The sequence below is a fragment of the Dermochelys coriacea genome, chromosome 9 (assembly GCF_009764565.3).
Source record: "Dermochelys coriacea isolate rDerCor1 chromosome 9, rDerCor1.pri.v4, whole genome shotgun sequence".
NCBI classification, from domain to species: Eukaryota; Metazoa; Chordata; order Testudines; family Dermochelyidae; genus Dermochelys; species Dermochelys coriacea.
In genome coordinates this window covers 74,860,028-74,882,272 of record NC_050076.1, presented here as the reverse complement: position 1 = coordinate 74,882,272, position 22,245 = coordinate 74,860,028, and the positions used below count along the sequence as shown (strand labels likewise).

General features: G+C 37.9%; 1 protein-coding gene across 2 annotated transcripts in view; it reads right to left on the bottom strand.

Annotated features, from left to right (window-relative positions):
• Positions 1-22,245, bottom strand: part of CHM (CHM Rab escort protein) — a 139,872-nt gene that overhangs the window by 15,242 nt on the left and 102,385 nt on the right. For both annotated transcript variants that reach the window (XM_038415687.2, XM_043491826.1), the window contains exons 10-12: positions 11,091-11,195; positions 8,590-8,653; positions 5,882-5,978 (exon numbers count right to left, since the gene is read on the bottom strand). In XM_038415687.2, coding sequence (XP_038271615.1) covers positions 5,882-5,978; positions 8,590-8,653; positions 11,091-11,195 — 266 coding nt within the window. The remainder of the gene's footprint in view (positions 1-5,881; positions 5,979-8,589; positions 8,654-11,090; positions 11,196-22,245) is intronic.

Here is a 22,245-nt window from a genome sequence, read left to right as displayed (position 1 = left end):
CCATGATATTATTGGTAAGTGAGTTATTAGTTTTCAAATGATACTGCACAAGGCATCTTTTGTACAAAGTTTATTACAACAGTATGTAGGGTGTGAATACATGGGTGCTTTCAGTCACAGGAGGGAATTCATAGAAGAACACCAAACTGTTAAGGTTGAGAGGAACTGGCTTTTGATTCAAGTTTACAAGAACTAAATACATACATATATGTGATTAAAGATCAAATAATACTGCACTGCAAAAATTTGCCCATTTTTTAATATGCAAGTAAAATATCATAAGTTGCCATCAATCATCATGATAAAGCAGGTGTGCGGGGACAAACAGATTTTGCTTGCACTCTGGTAAATATTCATGACAATTTTCAAGGCTGTACTATGGGGATAGCATCATTTCATGATCTAAAAAAGAGACTGTACGAAGCTCTGAGAAATATACTGTAGAATTTCCAACATTGAAAGTGGAAGGATTTGATTGTTACAGAGATTTTTTCCCATGTGGAAAGTATATATATGGTCCTGTATAACTAATCAAGACAGAAAATGCTACATACTGTACGGGTGAGTCAATCTTGCTACTGAACTTCCTGTGTGAGATTAAATTTGCAACCTTACTGTATGAATATAGGTTTAGCATTTAATTTTCTTGGTTGCTGGATATTTGTTTTTTTATGAAAAAAGGGCTGGAATTTTTCATTCATCTCCCATGGGGCAGCTACATGGTCTCTTTCTCTGCTCCCCAGGGTCTTCTTTTTGGATGGAGCCAGGCACTGTACTATATTGTCCCTACTGGACTCCCTACTGGACTAGATCTCTGTTCAGTATAAAAGATCATGAAGCAAGCATTAGCTCCTGCTGGACTGGACCCCTCCACTGGTAAGCAGTTACAGGGGAACTCATGTTTCAGAGTAGCAGCCGTGTTAGTCTATTCGCAAAAAGAAAAGGAGTACTTGTGGCACCATAGAGACTAACAAATTTATTAGAGCTACAGCTCACTTCATCGGATGCATCCGATGAAGTGAGCTGTAGCTCACGAAAGCTTATGCTCTAATAAATTTGTTAGTCTCTAAGGGGAACTCATGGATCACACAGTTCTCAAAGAAGCAGTGTTGCTATGACTGGAAGCGTTTTAGTGGTACAAGACTTTTGCAGCAATGGATGGAGAGGATATGCACTCTGTTCAGTATCTCCAATTCTTCCTACCCAAGTGGATAATTACCTCGAACTCTCAACCATACAGTATTTTCTGGCCCTTTTGCCCTCCCAGTTTCATCAGAGGACAGGACAATTTGTCTCAAGGTAGGATAGGGAGCAGGTGGAAAGGAAAATGCTAGCACTGTGGAGATGCATAACTGTGCTGTGAGCACCTCCACAGATTTTCAACTCAAACCAAATAGGTTTTCAACTTACCATTCTCATCTCACTATGCATTACACACAATTTTGATCAAACAGTGTGAAAGGCAATTACTTAAAATTGAATACAAATGTTACTGCACATACACAAACCTTATTTTAAGAAAACTGTATACAGCTTTGTAATTTAAAATAGTTTTTTTAAAAAAAAACCTCATGGCACTTTTTTTTTTTAAAGCTGTAGTCCAGGGTAGCATTAAATTTAAGTTATTTCATTTACAAGCATATCAAAAACGTTTTCAGTGAACTCATAGCCCCACTGAAGTCAATGAGAGTTCTGAAAAAAAAAAAAAAAGTACATCTTTTCTTGGGTAACAAAAACCAAAAAACCCAACATTTTCTTGAATATAAAAAAATAATTTATTCTTTGGCTCAACCAAGAATGGAATCTTTCAGCTCCAAAAGACACTATATCACAAAGTAAATTAAAACATGTGGTGATAATGAAAGTCATCTTGCAACTTTAAATAAATGTTTTACTGTCTCAAATGTTGTAATAATTAATTTTTCTAAAAAAACCCCCAGCTATAAATCACTGAAGTTCACATCATTTACTTTCTATAAAATCATTTTTATTACCTTTGAGGTTATGGTTATGAGTCATGAAGTCTCATCAGTATACATTTTGATTATGTTTGATTTACTCAGGTATAACTGCATTAGTTACAGTGGTTGCCAACATTTGTCTTTGAGTAATTCTTCTAGTAGGAAGAACGATGAGTTTAGTTCATGATTTCATCATTACAGTCTCAATTTTTAGGGCAAGTGAAGGAGTTTGGTTCCACTCAGCTGGCAATACCGATTATGTGCCTGTCATTTATGCACTATGTTCAAAGACTAGATGTATTTGTATACTTATCTTAAGTAATTGTTTGAGGGAGAAATCAGTCAGGTTAAAACCCATTTACAGATAATGATGTAAAAATAAAATAAGAGATTTATGAAATATGCTCTGCTACTAGAATTTAGCTCTACCCAAATGCCACCACGTCATTTCAACACTCCGATAAAAAAAAATTACCAGTTCATCACTAATTGAGTATAAGAACAAAATAAGTAAAGTATCAAAGTGTGCAATTTAAATCCGTCAAAACAAGTACATTCTGAGGAAAAGCTAAAAAAATCCTTTGTGAAGTCGAAGTAATGTGGAGGGGCAGGATGGAGGAAATGGTTTAAGATTCCATCATGCTCTTGTGCTAGATTTTAGCCTCAATTTAGAATATTGCTTGCATGTAGGTTTATACCCCACTCTGAACATTAAATGGTTTCTAGGTTTGACTTCCTGTTGTGTTTCATAATATATTGAAGAAACCAAGGCAACAAATCTATCATTTAAATGAATGAGCATTAGCAACACAACTGACCTAAAGTACTCTGTTGTATACATACATAACATGATTATTAAAATGAATATTATTTATTCTATACTGTAAACAGTTTTAAGGGACTAGGTGGCTCAGCAGATAAGCTCACCATCCTTTCCCTTCTGAAGACCTGAGTTCAGATGTAGGTTACAGCGCACGAGTTGGTTATTATGCAGTATCTTTCTACTTATCTCCTTGAAGGGTCTCAAACTGATAAACCCTTATAACAGAATTTAGAAAAGACCAACGGATTACTGAGAGATTCAATTTGTTCACTTTTTCAGACCACATCAAATGTTAACAGTTCAGATATAAACCCTTGTAAACAGGAAATTTTAATGGAAACACTGGAAGGCCCCTTCTAGTCATTTCATTCACACACATATATAAACAAATTAAAGGCTAATGCAGAAATATTTAATATAGCAATAAAATTCTGATAAAAATCTCATTTCCCTTATAATGTTATTATGATGGAAAAATCCCATTATCTAATATTGGAGCTGCATTCTATAGCTACAAAGAGAAAAACTTAATATGTGCTGGATACAATATTTTTGCCATAGCAATTTGTCCTTTCAAGAACAAACTCCAAAAAGAGGTGACAAATGAGATTCAGATGATTAGTGCTTTATTGATTGACAGAAGGAAGTTTGTTATGCTGGATTTATTGTATATATGAAAATAAATCAAATAGAATTACATTAATTGCACAGTATACAAAGGAATAAAGGAAAAAGATGGAGATCAACAGGACCACACATTTAAAAAACAACAAAGATTGTTTCCAAAATATTCTGTGAATAAAATCCCTCCTCCTAAGTATATTTGCTACCTATGTTGAAAAGCTGTGCTTATGAATGAAATATTTGTAATCCTGTGTAGAGTACAACATATTGCAATATAGGATGGGATTTATGTTGTTAGGTTTAAAGGTAATCTAAAAGGGAAAAAAGGTTACACTTGTGCCATTCCTTGCATCTTTATGATGCATGAAGCAGCACTGAATTTCATGTCCAGTCTTCCTATTTTGCTGGAGGATTGCTTAGATGAGTCAGAAGAGGCTACCGGAAGCAGTTTCAGATTTAAAATCAAGGGTCCAGGGTGCTTAATTCTTAAAAATTTTCTCTCAAGGTTTAATTGTAATACACACACCTCTGGAGACTAAACCTAACTATTTGTTATTGAGTTTTAACAACAGTGTGTAAGTGGCAAACAAACAGATCCATTATTCTACTAAAGATAAACTTGTATTGTTTTTATAGTTCAACTGCCCCCTTTACAATGGACAGATGCCCCCAAAATTTTTCCTCATTTTTTCTCAGCTTATTTGTTAACTCAGAAATATCAGGTTCTGACTTTCTGATTTGACAGAGGACTTTGGCAATAATTTAGCACCTGGAAAGTTGCATCACAACTTCAGGCTGAAATTGAACTGCAGTTCTCCCAACTCCAGTTGGGAGCACAGTAGGTCAGAGAGCTAATTAGTGACTTTCACTGAATCGGTGACAGCAGCTGTACCCTCAATAAATTACCAAGTGCTGGAGTATGCAATGGTATTTACATTACACCATTCCTTGGTGGTGGTGGGTGCCCACTAGTGGAGGACAACTAAGTTGCAAATGGAGCTCCCTATCTGCATCAGTGGCAAAAGCTGAATCAACACACCCTGACCATGTCCCATCTTTGGTCAACCCTGGCCACATTTGTGGCAGTGCTAGCGGCTATTGTGCCACTTGGGGAGCAGGAATTGCAGATGCATTACCCCAGAACACTGGTCTAGCAAAGGCTGGTTGCAAAACAAAAGTCAGGACTAGAGCTTGTTGAACATTTTGCATCGGAATGATTATCCTATTAAGAATGCCATTTTTGCAAAACCAAAATTTTCTTTAAGAAAATTTCAGGCTTTATCCACAAGTTTTGATTTTCCCTCAGTAAAAATCAAAGTGATGCCTTCCTGGCTGCCATTCCGAAAAAGCTTTTTTCAATTTTACTTTCTGCCTGTACTCTCTGCCTCCCACAGCTCCAGGGGACAGAGAGGCAGAACACCTGGGCTCTGTCTCCTGAAGCTGAGGGGGCAAGCTAAATACCAGGGTGCTCTGCTTCTCTGGCAGCCAGGCTGGAAGGCTCTCACAATTTAACAAGTAATATGATGACAGCCTTCTCAGTGGGCAACCTGGAAGCTGAAAAATTCCATTTTGATGCTTCTGAAATGGATTTTTTTTAATTCCCTTCCATGAAAAAAATTCACATTTTTGACATTTCATCCCAATATGGGACAATTTAAAAAAAAAAAAAAAAAAGGGCAAAAAATTTTTCCTTGGAAGGGGATTCCGTTTTTTCAGCCGTCTAGTCAGGACCTGATATTTCTGAGAGAGAAAAAGAAAAAAGTTAGGAAAAGGGGGATTTTGGGAACATCTTTATACCATGAAGTAGCCATGCAACATTTTAAATATTGTAATTTACTTTTAAAATCTCCTGGTACATAAAGTAGAATATTTTCACTAACTGTGTTAAAGAAATAGGCAAGAACTATTTTATAATTAAACCATCAGGGCTTGTCTTATTCACACACCATCAGTGACATCAAACTTAGTGATAGTAATTATATGAGTCAAGGAGAAAAGATTTGGTCTTGGGTATTTTCTGTAGCAGAAAATACACTATAATTTACTACACTACATCTTGTTAGTTAAATGGGATAAAACAATATGTGGTCCTAACTGCTACTGGGTGTGAGGACTATACCTGCATGATCTACTCCCCCCAGGGACTCTTCTGGAAATAAGGAGCGTTATAGCAAAAGTTTACATAAACAATTCTTGTACCCGAGTTTTTCAAATATATCTTTTTAGATAACTAAAAGCAGCCCACAAAAGCCCATGAAATACTAGGTACATGGTACTGGAATAAGATAAGGGTGAGTGGAATTATTTCTCTTTCCTATTGACAGCAGTAATATATTATAGATTATTTTGCTCAAGCAGGAATCTGATAATTGTGCAACAGAAGAATGATTCAAACAAACATTTTAACAATTTGCTTTCATAACTGACGGAAGCTAAAGAAAAAGCAGTCAAAATTCAACTATTCTGTACTTACAGGTGTTTCTCATGCACGTCATGGTTGAAGAACACAACTCAATGATTCGAACTGCTGGCTGCCCTCGTTCCACTGGTGGCACTGTCAAAATGGAAATCTAACAGAAAGGAACAGAAAATTCTGAATATCAAATTATCCAAAGAAGCAATTTGATCTTTATTTCATTATTCTACATTATAATGGTGTAACTTGTCACACTGTTAACAGACTATTGACTACCTATATAAAAATGCCTACTGCCACAAGGTATCAAAGTGGAAACAAATCTTCAAGCACCCAAAAAAGTAAAAAAAAACCCCCAATAAATATTGATATTATCTTATATAACTATTTCTTTAATATATACACAGCATATAATCTTGAATATACAATACATATTTTTAACATTATACACTTGCAAATTGTTATTCAAAGCTGATGCTGTTATTGACTACCAACTTTCAAAATAACCGTATTTTCTAAAATAAGGTAGCTTGATCTGAGTCCCACAAATAAGTTTTAAGAAGTTCATACTTGAGTATTATATGGTCACAGAAAGAGCTGTTACAGACTAGTGGGTAAATAAGTATGCAATCTATCAACCCCATAAATATGTATTTATGCAATAGACTTAGAAAGCTCCAGACAAGCTGTTGTCAACTCCCATACACACAGTACAGGACAGATTTATTTCCTTTTATGCACTGCTTTAAAAATTCATAAGTCTGTTAAAGTAGAGTAACATGAAGGATCAGACATCCCACAAAATCAAGGCAATTCCCACTTAAGGTAAAAAGTAATTGGCGACACTTAGTACTACTTTCATGTAGTTTTATTTTCTGGTGTACTCTTAAAGCTCCTTTCAGAAAGAAATTTTGAGATCAACCCTAACCTTACTCACATGTATAGTGCCAAAGACTACTTTTGCTAGTAAGGTCTGCAGGACAAGATGTACAATAATACAAAAATCTACACTGTAGCCATTTTTAGAAAAATGGTTCTTAACCTTTTCCCACATGGAATCCAACAAACCTAAGTGTTTTCTTGCCACAACTGACATAAACACAACCCTTTGAATTTGGAAACTGCCATTGGTTCATGAGGATGGAAATAAGTGGGGAAGCCAAGTGTCTAGTGGAGTCTTGATTCTATGTAGGCAGATGCTGGTTGTGAGATGAGTTGGAAGAACTGGGAGTCTATAAAAAACATGCACACAAAATGAATGATGTAGAGAAAAATGATAGGAACTTCGATTCTCCCTTTCTCATAACAGAAGAACATGTGGACATTTAACTTAATTGGAGGATAAAGGAAATGCTTTAACCACACAGTAGACAGATTGTCAGTAAATTCCACAAAGAACTTATCCATATAAATATACAGTCTTCTATTGTTCTAATAAAAATATCTGAGTTATAATAGTCAACATTTAAAAGTTTTGGAAGGGATATAAAGAAACCTTCATGCTTCATGGCCAATCATTATTATGGATTAGAATGAGACTTCCCTGAGGGACAGATTATCCCACATCTGTCTACTGCAGGTTCTCTTTCACTTTCCTATGCAGGATTTGGTGCTGGCTGCTGTCACAGATAAGATACTGGACTCTGTGGACCTGGTCTAATACCTATGTTCCTGTGACTGGAGGTGATAACTAGCTGATGTGGATGCTTCTCTTCTCTCCTATATTCCACTTATGTAACACTTAACTCTGGGCAGGGCTGCTGCAAGAGACTGTGAAGCTTGCTCCACAGCTTCTAGAATTGCTGCTTCACCTTCCCCAAGCTGACCACAGTACAGGTGAGTTAAAGGCTGCACTGCGATTAGATTTGGGAACAGAGGAGCAGTAGGATGGAGGAGGGAGAAAGTCACTCCTTTCTGCCTTCCATTGGGTCCTAGCTACATGGGTCTACCAATTTTGCTTCAACCCTTGGGATTTGATTCAAGTTGTACTCTATGGGCAGAGAAGCACTAGTATACAGCATCTGATTTAAACTAAATATATTATGCTATTTAAAATGTTTTTTCCATTAAACATTAAGGGTACGTCTACAGTGCAATTAAAAACCTATGGCTGACTCTGGCTCACAGGGCTCAGGCTGAGGAGCTGTTCAATTGCAGTTTAGACGTTCAGGCTCTAGGACCCTGTGAGGTGGGAGGGTCCTAGAGCTTGGACTGCAGCCCAAGCCCAAATGTCTGCACTGCTATCAAACAGCCCTACAGCCTGAGCCCTGCAAGTCCAAGTCAGCAGGCAAAGGCTACCTGTGAGGGCTTAATTGCAGTGTAAATATATACCTTAAGTGAACAGATCATGAAAGGCACCAGATTAACAGTGCCTAGGACTATGCAAACTTCCTCAAATAGCTCCACAAATAAACAACACTCCTGGCCTAGAGGAACTTCTCGTAGGGATAAGCTTGATGTTTAGTCTCAATTCTGATTCAATTCTTGATCTCTCTCAGACTACTAACAAAAGGTGTCAGAGCAACTAGCAACAAACAGAAATATGCCAGTCCCATTGCTAGCTCGTAGTTTTCAATTTTGACTGATTTTACATTTAATTTGCTACTTTAAGGAGGAAAAATGGGATTAAGACAATATCAATAGAACCAATTAACTGGAAAGCTAGATTCAAATAGAAGCAAAAATACAAATTAATTCTTCACAGAAGTTTAATTTGATCATATACAACCCTTTGAAGAGATTATAAATACAGAATTGATGTATACCTGCTGGTCTGAATCTGTCTTTAGTACAGATTGATCTGTAATGAGCACTGCTCTGGAGATCTGCCTGCAATTAAATAAAGCAATTATGGTACTTCACAAAAGAGAAAACATAGCCATTTGGATTCCGGCCTTCTGAAAATAATTTAGTTACAATATTACCACTGTGGCAAATTATTTGTGTTACTTAAATATAAGCTATCATGATTACACATCATTAATTACATATTTCATGTTACCAAGTAGGCCCACTTCTACAACCTCAAATAATGCATTACAGTCATTACCAAAATAAAAGCCCTAATGTGAGTAAAAGGCTGCAAGACCAGGGCTTCAGCTTCTATTAAATGAATAAAAGTATAGAACTCTACATTTCAGAGATTCTATAACATTCTGGTTACAAAATAAATAGCATTGTGAGGCAATTTTATATTTTTATGCACAAGCACCTATATTACTGACATTTCATATCCATTCAGTGGGAAAAATGAAATGATCGTGTAATAAAACATTTTTAATTTTAGAAACATGTATCATATAAATTACAAGAATCACATGGCCTCGATGAATCATATTCAATGCCTAAAAACTGTAAATTTGAGCCATTTCAATTTATTGCCCTTTCTGCAGCATCTGGGTCAAGCTTCCTGGCTCTTATGCTACTTGGTCAGCTTGATCCGCAACAAAAGCCATGGAACATAAAGCAAAAATGGTACAAGAATAATGTTACTTTTAAACACTACACCAGGAGCACCAAAAGGCTCCACAAAACAATGTTCTGACAGAATTTTTTTGGGGGAAGGAAGGAGGGAAATGATGCAACAATCATTACCAGCAAGGCTACAGTTCCCCTGCTGGCTGCCAGCATCATATGAAGATGCAAGCTAAACAAGGAAAATCTCAAGAGGAAGAACAGTAACTGCATCTACAACGCAAAAAATACCTAAAAAAGGAAGTAACAACAAAGACTGACGTTTTTAAGTTTGTAGAGAAAACTATTGGTGTTTGGATTGAAAGAGTGACCCCAGGTGGGCACTACAGCCTCAAGCTATGTTGTCAATCACTTTTTCAATTTGAAAAGCAAGTTTTCCACTACAAACAAACACGTGTTTGTACAAAAATACAGAGATAGACATCACTATACAGGATAGATGGTGCTCAAGGAATGAGGTATTTAATATTTATTTTTATACTCAAAGCATGCCCCCATTCTTTATTTACTGTACACCATCCAAATGCTGCATGAAACAAAGGACATTTATTTTTCTCATCTCCTTTCCTATAGTACTAATTACTGTAATATGTGAGCCTAACGCACATATCTTCACACCTGTATGAGATTGGGAGAGGTTTCACAAATGGAAAACTGAACCATAGGGAAATTAAAGCCAGAATTTGCAAAAAATCTCCACTAATTTGGGGTATGTCAAAAATTAGGTGCCCAATTTGACACACATATGGCCTGATTTTCCAGAGTTCTTAGCAGGGCTGGTCAAAAACTGTCAAATAAATATCTCCCCTCCAGAAAATAGGGTTCAGTCTACACTGTAATTTTGACCAGGGAAATATAGTTTTTTGACAGAATTTTCCATTGAGAAAATTGAAACAAAAAGTGAAGCATGATGGCAGCTTGACCACAAGGAGAGACGACAGCACATATTATGAGATATAGTTTGGCCAGGGAACAAGGCCCACAAAGGAGAATGGGGGCATCAAAGACCTGGAACTACAATTCCCATGAAACATCATGACAGCTCAGCTGGACACAGAGATGAATATTAACTCAAAACAAACCTGAGATGAAAACAAATGTCAAAATACTAGTATTTCCTGTACAACAGAATTTTTTTTTAATCAAGTCTCGTACTTAGCATTTTATAGCAATTTATATGTTCAAAACATTCTAGCAAAGACTCCAGCCTAAAGAAAGGTGCACAGGGCTGGGAAGCAGGAGATCATGAACTCAAGTCTTAATTCCCGTACTGACTGGTGTCAATAATTCGATATTGTACCTGATACATTTTGCCTGTCCCCCATCTGGAACGCATTGAATACACAAAGGCAGTATATGTGCCAGGCTAAGAGAACAATTTTTTTTTTTTTTGGGTGACAAGAAGCCAGTAATGAACTCTGATCAGCAACATGGGAAAAAGTGGTGATTTTCAACACTCATCCAAATCTGAACAACAGGCACTTCTCTAAACCAATTAATATCCCCCTGAGAAATACTAAATTCCTACTGCATGAACAGAAAAGTTAAGAGTTCTTCAATAAAAACCCTTCAGAAAAAAAAATGTATAATGAAAATACTACGGGAGCTAAATATAGGGTGCACAGTGTCCTCTATAATATGCACACATAAGAGAAAAAACACAACACAGGATTAGACTATATTACCATGAGGCTGACCTCCATGTCAAGTTGTGAAGTTTCATTTGCAACATATTTTATATATTGGAGGTTTTAAAAAATAGCAGCTACTATGCTTCTTGCTCATTAATTACCTGTAGCACACATTTGTGCATGTTTTCTCTGAAAGGTAACTGTCTTCCACCACAAAATAATTAGCACTTATTCTTTGCCCAAAACGATCAATGAGTGCTTTACATCTGTAAAAGAAGCACGACACAATGAGAAGAGATTAATTTCATAATATAAATTTGTTAGGCTCATGAAGTTGAACATTATTTGAGGAATTCAACTGAGTTTCCAACAATTAGTAATAAATGCTATGTATTTTACCTACAAACAGCTAGAAATGACTTCTTAACACAAATCTGATAACTTATAACAAGACCTTCCAAGAAAAGAGAAACATGTTCTGTAGTGCATGCAATTCTTTGTTCTAAATTATATTGAAAATAGTATTAGAGCATTAGATAATAATTACACAAATAAAAATCATGTATTACATCCACATTGCTAACCCTGGCTCTTCAAGACAACTGCAGACAGTGATAACTGAAAAAGTGAAACTTAGAATGATTTCCTATAAGGAACCCCCAGTTCCTACTCCTACCATGAGTCCAAACCCATATCACCAGGGTATGTTTTCCATTGGTACCCTTTATCAAAGCAAGGACAAGGTTTTTGTAGTAATAAAGCTTTAATGACAAGTTAGAAAGAAAGTTATTTTGACCGTTGTAAGGGAGTAGTCTTGAGAAATGTGGGGTTGTAAGAAGGGATAAACTGACTGATCCAAGTGATCTTTTCTGGCCCTACCGTCTATGATTCTACCAAGCATTTGTGATTTAACTCTTTAGTTGTATTGATTGTGTTGTTCTAAGAAAGGGGTGGGCAAATTACGGCCCGTGGGCCGGATCCGGCCTGTCAGGGCTTTGGATCCGGCCCACAGGATTGCCACTCCTGTGGCACCGGGGGCCCTGCGCTGCTCCCAGAAGCAGCCGGCACCATGTCCCTGTGGTTTCAGGGGATGCAGGGACATGGTGCCGGCCGCTTCTGGGATCGGCATGGGGCCAGGGTGGGTGGGCAGGCAGGGAGCCTGCCTGAGCCCCACTGCGCGCTGCTGCCACCCCAGAGCTGCTCAAGGTAAAGAGCACCTGGCTGGAGCCCGCAAACTTCGAACACCCTTCCTACACCCCAACCCCCTGCCCTGAACCCCTGGTGCACCTCTCCTGCACCCCAGCCACACCCCTTCTCTATCCGAACCCCCTGCCCTGAGCCCCCTCCACCCCTGCCCTGAGCCCCCTTCTGCACTCCGCACCCCTCCTCCACCCCAACCCCTTGCCCTGAGCCCCTCCCTTCACACTGTACCCCTCCCACACCCCACAATCCCTCCCACACCCCACAGCCTGTCCCAGCCCTGTTCTAAGAGCAGAACAATGGTCATGATAAATAATACTCTTTTAAAGAGTAATTATAAAAGTTTTAAAAGGTAAAAAAAATTATTTTAAGTTTGCTTCAGGCAAATGTTTGAAAATCTAATATTAAGAACTTCTCTAAGGCCTTGTCTACACTGGTACAAGCTTGTAGAATACGTGGAGCTAAACGCTGCAGTAACAAGCAGGCTGGGTCTACACTGTGGTGTGTACATGCAGCAGTGAAAGGTTCTTGTGGGGGGAAGCAGCAGGATACTACACTGCTAAAAATAGCAGTATAGACGTGGGAGGCACTGCTGAGGCATACACCCTAAGGTTTGGCATGCCTTTAATCATTTAAGCACTGCCTTGTTGTTTACACTGCTATTTATAGCTATGCTACAGGAGTGTGCAGTGTATCTACTCTACACAGCACCCAAAGTGCAAAGTGCCTGCCACCTAGAAAAAGATGGAAAGAATTAAGCAGTATGATATTTCAGACTGTCCCTTACTATGAACATGTTCATAACCTAGCACTATAAGTTTTTATCTTGACTGTGGCGTCTAGATGCTACTATAATATAAAAATAATGAAAAATTAAATAATAATTTACAACCAAGACCTGGGATCTCTTGGAAGGCACAACACAGATTCAGCCTCTAAGAAATATGCTCTAACTACCTTTTTGTGAAATACTTCCATACTAGTCATTTTCTAGGAAATGTCATTGGTGTTACTCTTCACTCATTTACTAAGTAAAAAACAGCTGCTATCTATATAAAAAAAATTGTTGGTACTATTGTCTGGCAATATCTGAGGCTATAATAATCCTTCATATCTGCTAGTAAAGTATAATGCAACAAAGTCATGTTTCTTTATTTATCAAGGCTGATAATAGAGTCCAAAAACCAAAATATGTAACAAGAATACTAGTGCAGAAAGCTAAAATGGTGGGGAATATGCACTGAAGTTTAGCTATTTTATTGAGATTATGCTAGCAGAGAAAAAGGATCTGGCGCTTACGCTTTTTGAGATGCGTCGTCGCTATCTGTGTTCCACACATGGGTACACATGCACTGCAAATGCGCCATAGCTCTCCTCATGTTACAAAATGAGTGCATACAGGGTGGTGCAGACCATTGCCTCTTCAGTTCCCACTCTTACTGCGAGTCCAAACAATCCACAGCAGAGAAAATGGAGGGTGGGTGGAGGCATACAGATAGGGACCATACAATTGAAGAACCTCTGTTTAGAGGTAAGTAACCTCCATTTCTTCTTCGAGTGATGGTCCCTATGTATATTCCACATGGGGGAGACTAAAAAACAGTGGTCAAACTGATGGTGAGTGCGAGGAAGCAGAAGCGACAGCTGACTGTAATAATGCAGTCCCCACAGCTGTATATGCAGTAGACAATTGGACTCAAGCATAATGTCTTGTGAAGATATGCAAGGATCTCCAGATAGCTGCTCTACTTACCTCTACTAAGGGTATGTCTCTCAGAGAAACAGCAAAGCCTGTTTGTGCTCTTCTGGAATGAGCCCTCATGCCCCTTGAGGGGGGGTTGTGATCTAGTTAGTAAAGGATAATACAACCAGAAATCTATTTTGAAACTTGACCCTTTGATCTCTCTGCTATGGAAACATGTGGTTTAGGTATCTTTCTAATGCCTCTTTTCTTTGTAGATAAAAGGTGAAAGCCCTTTGGACATCCAGAGAATGCAGACTCCTCTCTTCATCTGAGGAATGTGGTGTAGGAAAAAATACTAGTAAGTTGGTTTGACTCATGAAACTCAGACACTACTTTAGGGATGAATCTGGGGTGGGAGCATAATGAGGCCTTTTCCTTATAAAAAGTAGGTATATGAAAGGTCTGCCATGAGCACTCCCAGCTCACTGACACTTCTGGATGATGTTATAGTGATTAGAAAGGTCACCTTCCTAGACAGATGGGCCACAGAACACATGACCAGTAGCTCAAAGGGAAGTCTGGTGAGGGACAACAGCATGAAATTAAGGTCCCACTAAGGTGTGAATTTCATCAATGGTGGAAAGGATCCAAGAAGTCCCTTGAAAAAAATCTAGTCGTGACAGGATGCCTGAAGATCACATTATACCAGGGGTGGGCAAACTTTTTGGCCTGAGGCCACATCTGGGTATAGAAATTGTATGGAGGGCCATGAATGCTCATGAAATTGGGGGTTGGGGTGCAGGAGAGCTCCGGCTAGGGGTATGGGCTCTGGGGGGGGGGGATAAAGGGTTCAGAGGGCGGGAGGGGGATCAGGGTTGGGGCAGGGGATTGGGGCACGAGAGAGTGTCAGGGGGGCAGGCTCCGGGTGGTGCTTACCTCAAGCAGCTCCCAGAAACAGCAGCATGTGCCCCCTCTGACTCCTACATGGAGGAGCGGCCAGGTGTCTCTGTGCGCTGCCCTTTCTGCAGGTGCTGCCCTGCAACTCCCATTGGCTGTGGTTCCCAGCCAATGGGAGCTGAAGGGGCAGCGCTTGGGGCGGGGGCAGTGTGCAGAGCCTCCTGGCTGCCCCTACACATAGGAGCCAGAGGGGGAACATGATGCTGCTTCCGGGAGCAGTGCGGAGTGGGGCAAGCCCTGGACACTGCTTCCCAGCAGGAACTCAAGGGCCAGATTAAAATGCCTGGAGGCTCGGATGTGGCCCTCGGGCCGTAGTTTGCCCACCCCTGCACTATACTATAAAACCAGAAAAACAAACTATATACAATATATTTACAGAAATGATGCAATAGAAAGGAGCTGAGGGCACCAAAGATTCTAACTCAGACCATGCAGTGGTAAGAAGGAACTGGAGAGGTGTTCTCCTGCATCACCCTTGATGCCCTTGGTTCAGAGCACAAAGAAAGCTATGGTGCATGTATGGGTCAATGGACACTGCCTGTAAAAAAAATTCTGAACTTAGGCATATCCAAGTGTGGAATACACATAAGTACCATCACTTTAAGAATAAAAACAAAATAATTACACTGAGCAACTAAAGATTAAAACATTGTTAGAAACAAATTAAACGTTTCCTGAGGGCAATAATTAAAACTTGCCACTACTGACCAGCTGATATGCTTTGAAGCCATGTTTGTTTATATTTTCCTCAAAGCTGAGAAGTTGAACATACTGGACAAGATCACAATTTCAGAGGATGCCCTTCTTAATGATTGTTGTTATTAGCTCAACTTCAAGTAGGATACACATTCTACAGTTTTCTCCTTTGGGGCTTTTTTTTTTTTTTTTAAATGTCAAAAGATCTTTAAGGTTTAACCCTGGATTCTTTTAAGGCTTTTTATAATGTCAGATCATTTTCTGTATAAAAACATTGAACACTATTTCACTGAACTTTTTGGCTGATGTGCAAAACATCTCCCACTCAGCAGAGTGATGCCTTTTTGAATAGGCTACCCAAATAAGTGACACAAATCAGTTGCCTCACTGAAGCACACTCCAGAATGTATTACTCATCTATCTACCAATAAAATATCTGATTATAAATTAAGCATAAACAACATTTTCTATAACATTAATTAGTCAGCTTTCATACAGTAAACAAACCTAAAAATCCCACAAAAGATGAAATCCTGGCCCTATTTAAATAGATGATAGTCTTGGCACTGTCTTCAGTGAGACCAGGATTTCACCCCAACTTTCCACGTAAAGTCGGTGCTTGAAATGAGAGACAGAAGAGAAACACAGATAGAATAGACTCATGACTTAGTCAGAATGGAAGCAAGAATTTAATAGTGACAAAGGTATAAAAGAGTTGTAAAAACAATACTAATTTCATAGTGGACAAGGTGCGATTTGCATACCACCCATCTAACATTCTAACTCTGTCTAAATTCAACAGCTTCAGTGCACATCATAGTCCATTTAATTTAAAAATATTAAAATTAAATATTTAAAATAAATGTTTAATATTTTTCTTATCGAGTTTAAACATGAAATACCATATACATATAATGTAAACCATTCTGCTCAACATGAATTTCACTTGTTACTTTAATTTTTTTAAATGTGAGCTGAACTAATTTCACTCTAAAGCACTCATTTAAATACTGCTAATAAACAAGCAAGTCAAGCTGGCACAGTGCATATCTAATTATAACCTTTTGTATTGTTTATGAAACAAGTTCCCCCCATTCCTCCAAATGTTCTGGAGGGGGAAAGGTTGATTACATGTCATGTTGCATCACTCAAAGCCAGCAAAAGCCAACTATATAGGCTTTTATTTTCCTGTTAAGTGTTGTTTTCTCTTCTTTGTTGAGGAATAGCTATCAAGTCATATGTCTGATAAGGTTTTAAACAGAAAAAAAGATAGTGCTTCTTTTAATATTAGTTTCCACTTCACTTCAAAGAATGATCATGAGACTATTTCTTTCAAGTGCTGCTACCAAATAAGGAAAACACTATTGCACTGACATTATCAGGTCTCTGTCACCCGGTGTGTGTTGGGACAATGAATCATACAGAACCCTCCACTGACCTTCTTTCAATGTGTCTAGATAAAAGGATGAAAATTAGAATCCATCTCCTTGCAGTGCCATGAGTTATAAATGTACTTTATAGGGCTCATTATCCAAACTAATGGACTAAGGGCGACATCCTTGAAATGGACTTACCAGCACTGAAAAAGCCACTATGCAATATTTCAGGAAAGATATGTAAATTACTATGTGTTTGCTATATCTTTTTATTATAGAAATATAAATTTACATTTGTCACATCTTTTCAGATTTTGGGCCAGAATTATTTTAGCAGAAACACATTTAAAGTGGGCTCAACGTAAAACGTTAGCAATTATTTTTAATGTAACCATACTTGAAACATACTTGATGTAAATTAAAATACCTTAAATCTTATCAAATTAAGCTAAATGAGCAATCTCTACTAAGCATACAGGAATTAAAAGCAAAAAAGACAACAAAAGGATAATAGTAATGAAATTCAATTTGCATTTCCCTTAGGGCAAACAGCATGATCCTCTTTCAGTTGCTAACATACAACACCAGAGTTATGCCAAGTTTATAGTATCTAGCAACATGGCAAATTTTTACTAATGAAACCTATTGGTGATTTACATTAGGTTGCTTGTTTATGTAATCTTTTCAGCTTTTTTCCTTCCTTTCTTTGTTTATGTTTAATTGAAGCAGAATTATTTATACAACACCTGTTCAAACAAAGATATATAGCTACAGTGAAAAACTTTTTAGGTGCATTATTCAAGTCTTGGAACAACTACATCTAAAAGATTCCAGCTTTCTATAACCTCCTCTTTGCATATTATTATAATGGTTTATATACAACAAACTCCATGTAAAAGTCATTACATTCAAGAAAGCCATTCTATTATATAAGATATGGACAATAATCTAGTGAAGATGGAATTTCATTGGGTACTGTGGAAGGGAGTATTGATCCTTATCTGCCCTGCTCTGGTAAGATGTTAGAGGTGTTTCAGAGAAGGTGGGTAGTGGCCTAAGAACTTGTTTTAGTGATAGAGAGGTTCCTCGTGTGTATCCTTAAACCTCTGTGACAAACAGGACCAACTTTTGTTACAAACTTTGAGCTGTTGGCCATGTCAGATGATAGCCAACCAGCAAATAAAATCACTTTATTAAAAACTTCAAGGACAAGTCCATTTTATTCCTTGTTCTTTGACTGGACACTTTGCTGGTGAACTTGCACTAATTTGTAGGGGAGGTATTCAACTTCTCTTGACCAGCTTGTGGCCATTATAAAATCTGCCACACATAAATCTAGTGCCTGACTATATTAGAATAAGCCACAGAGTACATTAACAGAAAATAGTTGGAAAACAAAGCTATGAGGACAATGAGCTTTAAAAATGAATTTAAAAAAAAAAAAGGTGTCTTCCCTAAATTGTAGAAGAATCATAACAGAGAGGTCAAATATGCACCCTGCTGGTTGGATCTAGCCTCTCTGATATATTTATGAGCCCTATGTGAGATATAATATTTATCAAATGATAGTTTAAGTGTAAAATCTGAATAAATTTCTACTATTCAGGGATGTGGATAAAGCATATGTAACCAATACACTGTCTTCCTGAGCCTGCATGTAGCATGAAACTATGGATGAGAGGTGTAAACTCTTCTGCCCCCTATTACCAACACTGGAGCGCTGACAGAAAGCCCAGTGATGAAACATCAATATCAACATTAACTAGTCAATTGCAGATCATTTAAGTGACTAGAACAGAAAGGAGGTGAAAATGAAGCCATGGAAAAATGGGAAGTAGAGCTTCTGCACAGAAGGAAAGGCGCAGTGAAGAAAAGAGGAGGCACAAAGGAAGGAAGAAAAGAAAGGGCAGAAACAGTGGTGTTTCTAAAGGAAGAATGTTTTCTCACTGAGCAATACTAAATGTGACAAAAAGTTATTGAAAAGATCATATCATCTAAACGTTTAGTTCCTACATAAAGGCCATCTATGATCTATGTACTAGCTTCCTTAGTGCATCAATAGGAGATACGTAGTCCAAATTTATAAAACTAGCCCACAGACCAAAATTAAACAGACTTTGGCTCTCTGCACCTAATTAGTTCGATGCCACAGCATTAGAGGAAGAAGGGTTTGGATAGCGTGCCTACAGAAGACAAAAAAACAGGGAAAATATGTAAGTGACTCTTGGATTGGATTTGGAGTTGTACCATTTAGATGAGGAACAAACAAAAATGAAGAAGAAATAATGCTGGCATGGGAATTTACATAGACAATATGAAATATATTGATTAGTGGTTGTCTATTTGTAGCTATACTCAGTGGAGGATATTCCCTGTGCCTAGACACCAAAAATATAGTAAAGAAAAAAATTCAGGAGCTACAGGAACTAAGACCTGGCTGAAAATTAAGAGACTGTTTCTTATGTGATATACAAATTAACATTTTTCAGAGTAGCAGCCGTGTTAGTCTGTATTCGCAAAAAAAAAAAGGAGTACTTGTACAAATTTGTTAGTCTCTAAGGTGCCACAAGTACTCCTTTTCTTTTTACAAATTAACATGTAGACAGTTGCTTTGGCTCACATGTTGAAGGTGAAGCACTTCTGGGTGTGTGCCTCAAGTGTTAGACTACACTCATTTGGATGAATACAAAGGTGTTTGTATGCTAGTACAGATGTGATCCAAAGGCATTTATTTGAAAATGAAAATACCCATGAACTATCTAGGTATGCTTGGAATGATAGTAAACTGGAAATGCTGGTATACAATATACACTGTATGTTTATACTCAGTGATACTGAAGCCCTAAACTGAACTACTAATAGCAGTGATAGGTAGCTCAAAGTGGAAGACAAGGGTAACTCAAAAGAACAAAAATGCCAAATGTGAAAGTTTAGCAAGGAAAAGGGAAATTTCTTGAGGGAGATTCAGAAAGGGGTCCTAGCTTTGAAAGTGGCATTCTTGTTATAGTACAATGATTCTGTCACAAAGAAAGGCTTTGCACCATTTCCTTTAGATGGTCAGGTTCTGGATTCACCTAACCTTCCCTGGAAGTTTGTTCCATAGCTGTATTCTGTCAGCCGAGAAAGCTTTGTCCCAGTCTTTTTACACTGTCTCAGTCATTCATAGATTGCAATTTAGGTTTTATTTTTAATATAGCCTGGACTTGGTCAACTGATGGCTTTGAAAATTAGGATGAAGACCTTAAAACTGGCATCGGAAGCAGCCTGGTAGCCAGGAAAGGGACTGGAACATGGGCTTAATATGTTCATGATGGCCCAAACCATGGAAGATGCAGATAGCCAAATTTTGGAAGCTGGACTTCATGCAATATTTTCATATAAAGGTTCAGATAACACACTAACTAGATAACTGTTCAAAAGGTGAATTATTTCAGGAAAAAGGAGTCTGGTAAAGAGTCAGTGAAAATAGGAGCAGATGCCCTAAAATGGCATGAGTGGGCTAGTTAATTATGCAAATGGGCTAATTCAAGCACATATAGGAAGTATGAAGACTCACTGAACTCTGATGAAGTGAATAGATTTATGCTCGTTATTTAGAACACACCCAACAGACAAAGAGTGGCAATTTCTAGAGTCAAGTTTCTAAGAAGGGTTTGAAATGCTTAGCAGTGTGATGCTGCATGGATTCTCTTTTCATGAAAAAAAAATTCAGAGAACAGGAGAGGTGCAATAGCAGAAATAATTGACAAGACAAATAAATTAGAGGAATGTCGTGGCCATAAAAGAGGCAAAGATGGCACCAATGGTGGATAAATTCTGATAATACCCAGCATTTGAGCCATGCTGGAAAGAACAAAAACTGCATTGTATGAAAAAAGAGACTAAGATAGTAATTAAGAGAGAGATGAGGAGAATATATAAAAGATGAGAAGTCAATTGGATAGGAAATGAGGGGGCAAAATTCAGAAAACTGGGAAAAAAATTACTAGGTGACCTGAGCTCAAATAAATGGGTTAAGGAAGAAAGTTTTCCATAGAATGGACTACCTCTTAACAGAGGAGTGGACCAGGAGATATCTCCCCTTCTGCTTAAAACCACATATTACATTTGTTATCACGTGTTGCCCATCCAACTATTCCTTTTCTCCCCTGAACACTGCTCTCCTTTTGATGACTGTGAGTCATAGCCCCACTGGAGGCTTTGCTCTCCAAAAGTGATTTTTGTTTCCTCTCTTCATCCTCTTGTTTAACAATAGCTATGTCAGCTTCTCCTCCTCATTTCCAGCTGCTTCTACATGCACACAAGGCTTAAAAGTTCCTGGAAGCATGCAGAAGCATCTGGTAGCAAGGAGGAGAATCAGCACCACTGGACCAGTTAGCCCTCTGTGTTAAGCAAATAGTACTACTGAATCAACTATGGAGTAGTTAGCACTGAAACTGGCAATTCTGTATGTTCCTAGAATATCAGTGGTCTACAAAGAATTGGTGTTATGTGTATATCTAAGCACAATATGGTAAGGTTCAGTTTCGCTGCAAGAACCATGCAAGGTAAGTGAGTTGTGTCAATTTAAATTAACATACTAAACAATTATCCTTATTAAAATATTATTGCACAAACCCATCAACGTTTTCTAAGATAAACAAGAACTGATTTTCAATATCCTCCTTACAAACTCTGAAATATTTGTCAACAGAAACTGAACAACAGTTTAAAAACACAGTTATAAAAGCTCACACAAAGCACCTGGAAACAAAACAAAACAAGAATTCCAAAGAATAAAAACCCCAAAACACAAAACAAGAATTTCCATGTACAGCTTCTTTCATCTCTAAAGAAATCAAAACATTTTACAACCATTTACTGGAATCACTTCAACCACCAAGTTATCACACCTCTGGGTGTTGAACAGCTGTTGAATGCTGCACAGCAACTCTAAAGCAGTAACTTACAATAGTTTCTGTTTCCATTCCAATAACTTAAAAATATCCAACTTAGAAAAAAATATTATAACTTTGTTTTGTTTTTAAAATTAAGTACACTCTCAGAATAAGATTTAGATCATCAAGTTTCAGTTTGTGGCGTATTTTGACTTTTAAATCCTTGAAAAAAAGACACAATGGTAACTATAAAAATTCACAGAGGTGCAACTAATGTCATGGGGGGGGGAGGGAGAGGGGGGACGTGGGATGATTTTTCTTCACTCAACTTTAAACCTGCCTGCAGGCCTGATACTGCTGTAAAAGAATTTATTCTAGGATAAGAGGGCAGCATAGTTTATGACAACAATCTACCTAAAAACTCATTAAAGTCTTTTCTCTTGGAGTGACATACATTATCAGCAAAGATTAATCTGATGAGTCTTTAGGTGAGCTCCATTTTTAAAAATGCAATAACAGAGGGCTT